General features: G+C 35.4%; 1 protein-coding gene across 1 annotated transcript; it reads left to right on the top strand.

The window, feature by feature from the left end:
* Positions 1–1423: 1423 nt before the first annotated feature.
* Positions 1424–6125, top strand: LOC141646480 (uncharacterized). Its single transcript, XM_074454355.1, has 9 exons — positions 1424–1608; positions 1802–2223; positions 2310–2388; positions 2753–2903; positions 2993–3165; positions 3258–3364; positions 3458–3525; positions 4650–4723; positions 5839–6125. Exons 2-9 carry the CDS (start codon positions 1826–1828, stop codon positions 6037–6039), a joined length of 1251 nt encoding a protein of 416 aa, XP_074310456.1. The 5' UTR covers positions 1424–1608; positions 1802–1825; the 3' UTR covers positions 6040–6125.

Here is a 6125-nt window from a genome sequence, read left to right as displayed (position 1 = left end):
CCATTTTCAAGCTGCCATACATGTACTCAGATATCTAAAGAAGACAATAAACACTGGCTTATTCTACAGTGCACAATCTGATCTGCAACTTGCTGCCTATAGTGATGCGGATTGGGGTCAATGTGCATTCACATGTAAATCTCTCAGTGGCTACTGTGTTTTTCTGGGGAGCTCTCTTATCTCCTGGAAAACTAAAAAGCAGAAGACAGTCTCAAAGAGCAGCGCTGAGTCTGAGTACAGGAGCATGTCTTATACAAGCTCAGAATTAGTATGGCTAGACAGTCTTCTACAAGAATTCAGGATCACAACACCTAAACCCATCCCACTTTACTGTGACAACAAGGCGGCCCAGCATATATCTCTCAACCCCGTGTTCCATGAAAGGACTAAGCACCTTAACATCGACTGCCATTATGTTAGGGACAAACAAGACGAAGGTTTTCTCCTAACCAAGCATGTCAGGACAGGACTCCAAGTTGCAGACATCATGACAAAAGCTTTAGGTGCAGACCAACATGCCTTTCTTTCCTCCAAACTTGGTCTAGTTTTTACCCCAACTCAAGTTTGAGGGGGGAATATTGAACTAACTAATGTAACAAGAAGTTAGTTAGGAAGTTAGTTACAAAATTAGTTATTGAAACCAACTTAGTTATTGAGTCGGTTTATAGAAACAGTATAAATACTAGATCAATGCACATTGTAATATACAAGTTTCTGATATCAAATTTACTTTACATTTACACAAATCTCTCTCCTTTACTAATAACATCAATGCAAGAACATTGATGTTTTACAAGAACCGTTCTTTGTCATCGCTTTTAAGAATCTCAATCAACTCCTCATTCTCGAAAATGTTGAAAAAGGTTTCCCCTATCATTTCACTGTTTCAAACAACAAGGCTAATAATCTAATCAAACACTCCTTACCATTATGAACAAGGCATACTCCCTTTGTATTGAGACGTAGGGAGTATATTAACTATTTTATGAGGATTATTTAAACAAACGGAACGATTTCTAAGAATCCGAGTGAGAAATAAGCTTGTGACTGTCACGAGCAAGACGGACTGAAGAAACTAACATAACAAAGAGAAGAATATGACTTACAGTCTTAATAGAGATGATGAGAATTGAGAAAACCTCTTTTCAACAACCACAAGTGCAAACTCGTTGTATGTTTTTGTTCTGTTTTAGGGTTTACCGTCTTTCAATAAAGTTATTGAGAAATTAAATATAATCCGATGAAAAAAATGTATTAAAACAAAAGTAATAAAAGTAGTACAGCTATATTAAAAAACGGGATACTAATAAAAAATGGTTTTAATATTATACGATAAAATAAGTACAATTATCATGAAAATCACATTAAATATTAAAATCATATAAAGATAAAAATAAAAAATACTACCTTAATACATTTGTTTCTAAATCATTCGTTATCATTCCCAATCACTCTCTAAAAACCCTACACTCTCATCCTTCGGAGAAATCTTTACGATTGTTCGAGCGGTAATTGGATCTTCGTCTTCTAGGGTTTCCCCGTTGAGTGACGGATTCTTAAATGATCGATATTGATTGCTAGTGTTTGCGCTTTGATTTGCAAAAAAAAGTAGGGTTTCCCTACTCAGTTATTGGTTTTGTTTGATTATTTAGTTGTTTATATCTACTTACTTGTTTCAAAAATTATACGAGTAGAAAACAAAAACTAACTTCGTTATTTAGCATGAATTTTCCAAGTAATTAATTTTTTTCCGCCAATAATATTACGGAGTATTTGACAATTTTGCTCATCTTATTTGCAGTATTTAGAAAGTAAGGGAATAACCATGACAACAAATAAAGACCAAGGATTATCTACTAGGCTTGAGAATTTCCTTGAATCAGACGATGATGTTTCTTTTGTAAATCAGCTTCGAGAACAGCCGCCTATTAATTTTGATATTATCAACTCGTTGGTGAATAAGTGTGTGGAATCCGATGCCTTAAAGTGTTTGATTGCCTTGATCAGAGGAGAAGTTTGCAATATGCATCCTAAATTTGATTCAGCAAAGTTGCCTGATAGCGGTGTGACTCCCCTTGCTTACATTGCACATAGTTGTCCTGAAGATTCCCAACTTATCGACCTAATGCTAACAAAATGTGGTGCTACTTGTCTCGCCAATGTCTACTGCACCATTGGTGTAATTGACGGCCTTCCTATTCATTTTCTTCTTATCAACTTGAGGTTGTTTTGGCTTTCTTAACCATTCAAGATTGTTAGTTCACTTTTTTAAGTGTTTCTTAGTTTGGTTCTTTGCTAACTACTTCCAGTGTCATGGAGCACCTATACTCGTGGAAGCGAGAGACATCTCTCATCAAACTTGTTATGCTACTCTGCCTGTGGGAAACGGTTCGTAATTGGTTAGCCTTGTTGTTCGTTTTTTTTTTTTTTTTTTTTGTGCCTGTGTGTTTGTAAATTAATCTATATGAAATATCTGATAGATAAACCATCTCAACCAAAATCTTAAGGTGATGGTTGAGGCCTAACTATTATAATTATTACTATTACGCTCCCTCACTCAAATGCCCATTGGGCTTGAAGAGTGGTTAGTTGTGCACCGACTCCCCCGTACCGTGTGCTGGAAGGTGGTTCTGATACCATGATAGATGAACCATCTCAACCAAAACCTTAAGGTGATAGTTGAGGCCCAACTATTATAATTATTCCTACTAATATCTTACTTCTTTTTTGTACTTTACTGGATTTATTATAGAAACCAGTGTTGGACACTTTAGGAGTGCTAGTCAAATATACTGATTCAATCAACGGTATTGCCTGGAGTTTTTTAAAGAATGGAGGGTTGAAACAGTTTACAGCTCTGCTTTTGATTGCTGGTGAAAAGGTTATAGCTCCATTCGACAGTGGTAAATGTCCATTATCAATTCCTCTGGAGTTTTTTTTTAAAGAATATGGAGGGTTGAGCTAAATTTATTTATTTTATTTCATTTGGCAGGTTTGACGATACACCATTATATAACGAGTGAAATCGATTTACATGCACAAGGTGAGCTTTGCCTTGAACAAAAGGAGTGGAAATGTTGTCTCAAGGATGCGCAAACATTACTTACTCTGTTTGAGCTAATCGGTGATGATTTGAGCTCATATCGTAGCTCAATGAAAAAATACGTATGTTGATTCTCTTTTCCTATCATTTTGGAAATAGAATAGTTTATTATCTTATAGATAAAATTGATTGATACTACTTTTACCTCTTTCAGGTTTTTGTAGATGATATGATAGAGGATATTTGTTACTTGCTGGTAAAACATAAAGCCATAGTGGGCATGCAGGATATGAATTTAGACGACTGTATTCCCAGGAATAAGTATGTGCTTGTTAACTTTTTAGTGAGATTCGTTGGTCTATTTCATCCTCACTTTCTCAGGTTTTTTTTTTTGTTGTAAAATTCTATCTATAGGGAATATCTTGGTCGTGCTGTATCAGATTCAATAGATGCACACCCGTGGGAGCTTGTTGGTCGTTTTGGTAAGTTTTATTTGAATTGTTCGGGATTTTATTAATGGTATTCAACCCATTTATTATTTTTTTTTCTTGATGATGAGGGAAGCCGCAATAGCATGCAAACCACCAAGGCTTGAAGCCTAGAACTGGCTAGAAGGCATAGCCTCTTAAGTTATTTTACCCTCAATCTTAGACCTTTCAGAGTTTCACCTAAGTTTTAACCACTAGACTACACCCTTGCGAGCTTCGACCCATATTTGAGAGTTAAGTAGTACTCCATTTGCCTCAGTCATTTGTTCAGCTTTTACTATCTTCTTTGTGAAGTATTTTATCAACAGTAAACAAATGATAGGGACAAATGGAGTATAATTGTATAAAGTAGTTTTTGTGATATAAATGTTACTCTCTCTCTTAATTTGAGCTTCAAAGTTTCATTATTTGAGGAGCTAATTCATAACTGCCACTTTGTCTATGGCTCATTTTCAAAACTTCTACTATTTCTAATATTTTTTTCCCAAAAGTGCCACATTTTCATAGAATGACCAATTCCGAAACTGCTACCTGGCCCATTTTTGCCAAAATAAAAGACACTTTCTCGTCAATATGAATGCTCTTTTTCTTTTAAAAATGTTACGAATGAACAAAAACAAAGATTTCGTTATCAATATTTGGCTATTTGCTGAAAAATGACAATTATTTTTGCGAAAATGATCTTTGGTGTGAGTTAGAGGGTATGTTCAGAAAAAGAAAAAGTGAGTTTTTGAAAATGTGGTATAGAAAAGTCTGAGTTTTTTTCACTTGAAAGTGAGAAGAATTTATTTATTTATTTGACAAGAGAAAGTGAGAAGAATTTCATGAATGGTGAAGTAGAGAGTCATATCTCAATGCACTAAATGGAATTACAATTGGTCTTGTATAAGGTTTTACATAAGTATAATATTAAACAGATTCAAACATAACTATATTAGGGGGTAAAGTAGTTATCAAAAGAACTCGTTTTGACAATGCACTTGTGTAAGATCGCCTTATACAAGTATTTGTGATGCAAATAATGCTTTTTACTATGTTTTCATATATATTGTCATTGCCTTTTTCTATTGGTACATAAACAAGAAGTCTTCAACATTGCTTTTTGTTGATTCTTCCAGATGCCAACTATATTGATCGTAGATGTTACTTGCCTAGTGAAGTTCGACCTTTTGACTGCTCAAATCCTCCGAAGGTAAGTCAAGTTATATTTAAAAGAGTGGTTGTATAATTTCTTTATTATTACAGTGCGAACCGTACAAACTACTTGGATACACTTATAATTGCCCTAGGTACACTTTGGTTAGTGAGCCTAGTGATAGGAAACTATCTTGCTTGATTCGGAGAGCACTTGTACTCTACGTACACTCGTCACTCCTCTTCCCCGATTCAAAGTCGCTCGCGCATGATCTCGAATTTCCACCATCGTTTAGGGATGGCAATGGAATCCACATATCCTGGGATCCAGATCCTATGGACCGGATATGAATCTCAATAATTTTTAAATCCAGTTGATAAGGATATGGATAATGCATGTTTATTGGGGTGTTTAGATTGGCAAAATGTATGTTGGGGTAGATCGGTTTGGAGGGTTTCAATATATTTCAGAACAGTTTTAAATCTTAGAACCTCCAGTAACATATACGCACCGTGTAGGTTAACATCATTTTTAAAATTACATATTTACATGTATGCGTACATCCGACCCCCTTTTACCCAGTAATTTGCGTGAGCCATTGAAGTACTGGGGTAATGTTGTTGTTGTTGTTGTTGTTGTTGTTGTTGTTGTTGTTGTTGTTGTTGTTGTTGTTGTTATTGTTGTTGTTGTTGTTGTTGTTGTTGTTGTTGTTGTCATTTAATATTACCCGAGGTCTAACTTAACTCATGGCTCTTGGCACAACAACAAAGTAAATGATATTTGAGCAATTGTATCCATTTTTGAAATAATGGTCAAAAATAAAATATTTGTCGTTTTGGGTCGTTTTGAAAATATTTGTCAAAATGGTGTCCACGTAGGCTCGGGATTTCTGGACCTAAAACACGCCACTACCAATGGCGTGTTTATAATGAGTACGGAAAGAAACTTCATTAAAAAATGGACTAAAACCAACACGTCATTGGGAATGGCGGGTTTCGGAGGGGAAACACGCCACTTCTAATGGCGTGTCTTATGTAAATTTTTTTTTTTAAAGTTCAGTCAGTTGAGGAAAAAAATTGTTGTAAAGACACGCCACTACTAATGGCGTGTTTCCTTCACAAAACACGCCATTAGTAGTGATTTCTGATTGCTTTAAGATTATGCTTTTTCAGATACGCTCGACTTATAAGATGAATGCCCATTTTGGACAAAGATTACCAATCCCAAAATGTTTGCAAGGACGACTCTACAGCACCGAAGCTTGTCAAGCCAAGGATATGAGCAAGTCACTTGCTTGTACTAGTGTCAGCCCCGTGCCTAGGCATTTGGGTTATATTCCTATGAAATTTATTAATAGGATTAGATTTATGTGACAAGTAATAAGTTAGTAAGGTGGTTTGCTCTTAAACTCGGATTATGTAATATTGTACTTACTGTTGTACGCATCTTAATACGGTCG

Source organism: Silene latifolia, chromosome 3 (assembly GCF_048544455.1).
Source record: "Silene latifolia isolate original U9 population chromosome 3, ASM4854445v1, whole genome shotgun sequence".
In the NCBI taxonomy this organism is placed as follows: Eukaryota; Viridiplantae; Streptophyta; class Magnoliopsida; order Caryophyllales; family Caryophyllaceae; genus Silene; species Silene latifolia.
Note: the sequence above shows the minus strand (reverse complement) of the source record. Positions and strands in the feature narration are given on the sequence as shown.

Coding starts and splice junctions, on each gene's coding strand:
- LOC141646480 (XM_074454355.1), top strand. CDS start 1,826: ATGACAACAAATAAAGACCAAGGATTATCTACTAGGCTTGAGAATTTC. Junction 3,166..3,257: donor GTAGCTCAATGAAAAAATAC/GTATGTTGATTC, acceptor TACCTCTTTCAG/GTTTTTGTAGATGATATGAT. Junction 3,365..3,457: donor GACTGTATTCCCAGGAATAA/GTATGTGCTTGT, acceptor TTCTATCTATAG/GGAATATCTTGGTCGTGCTG.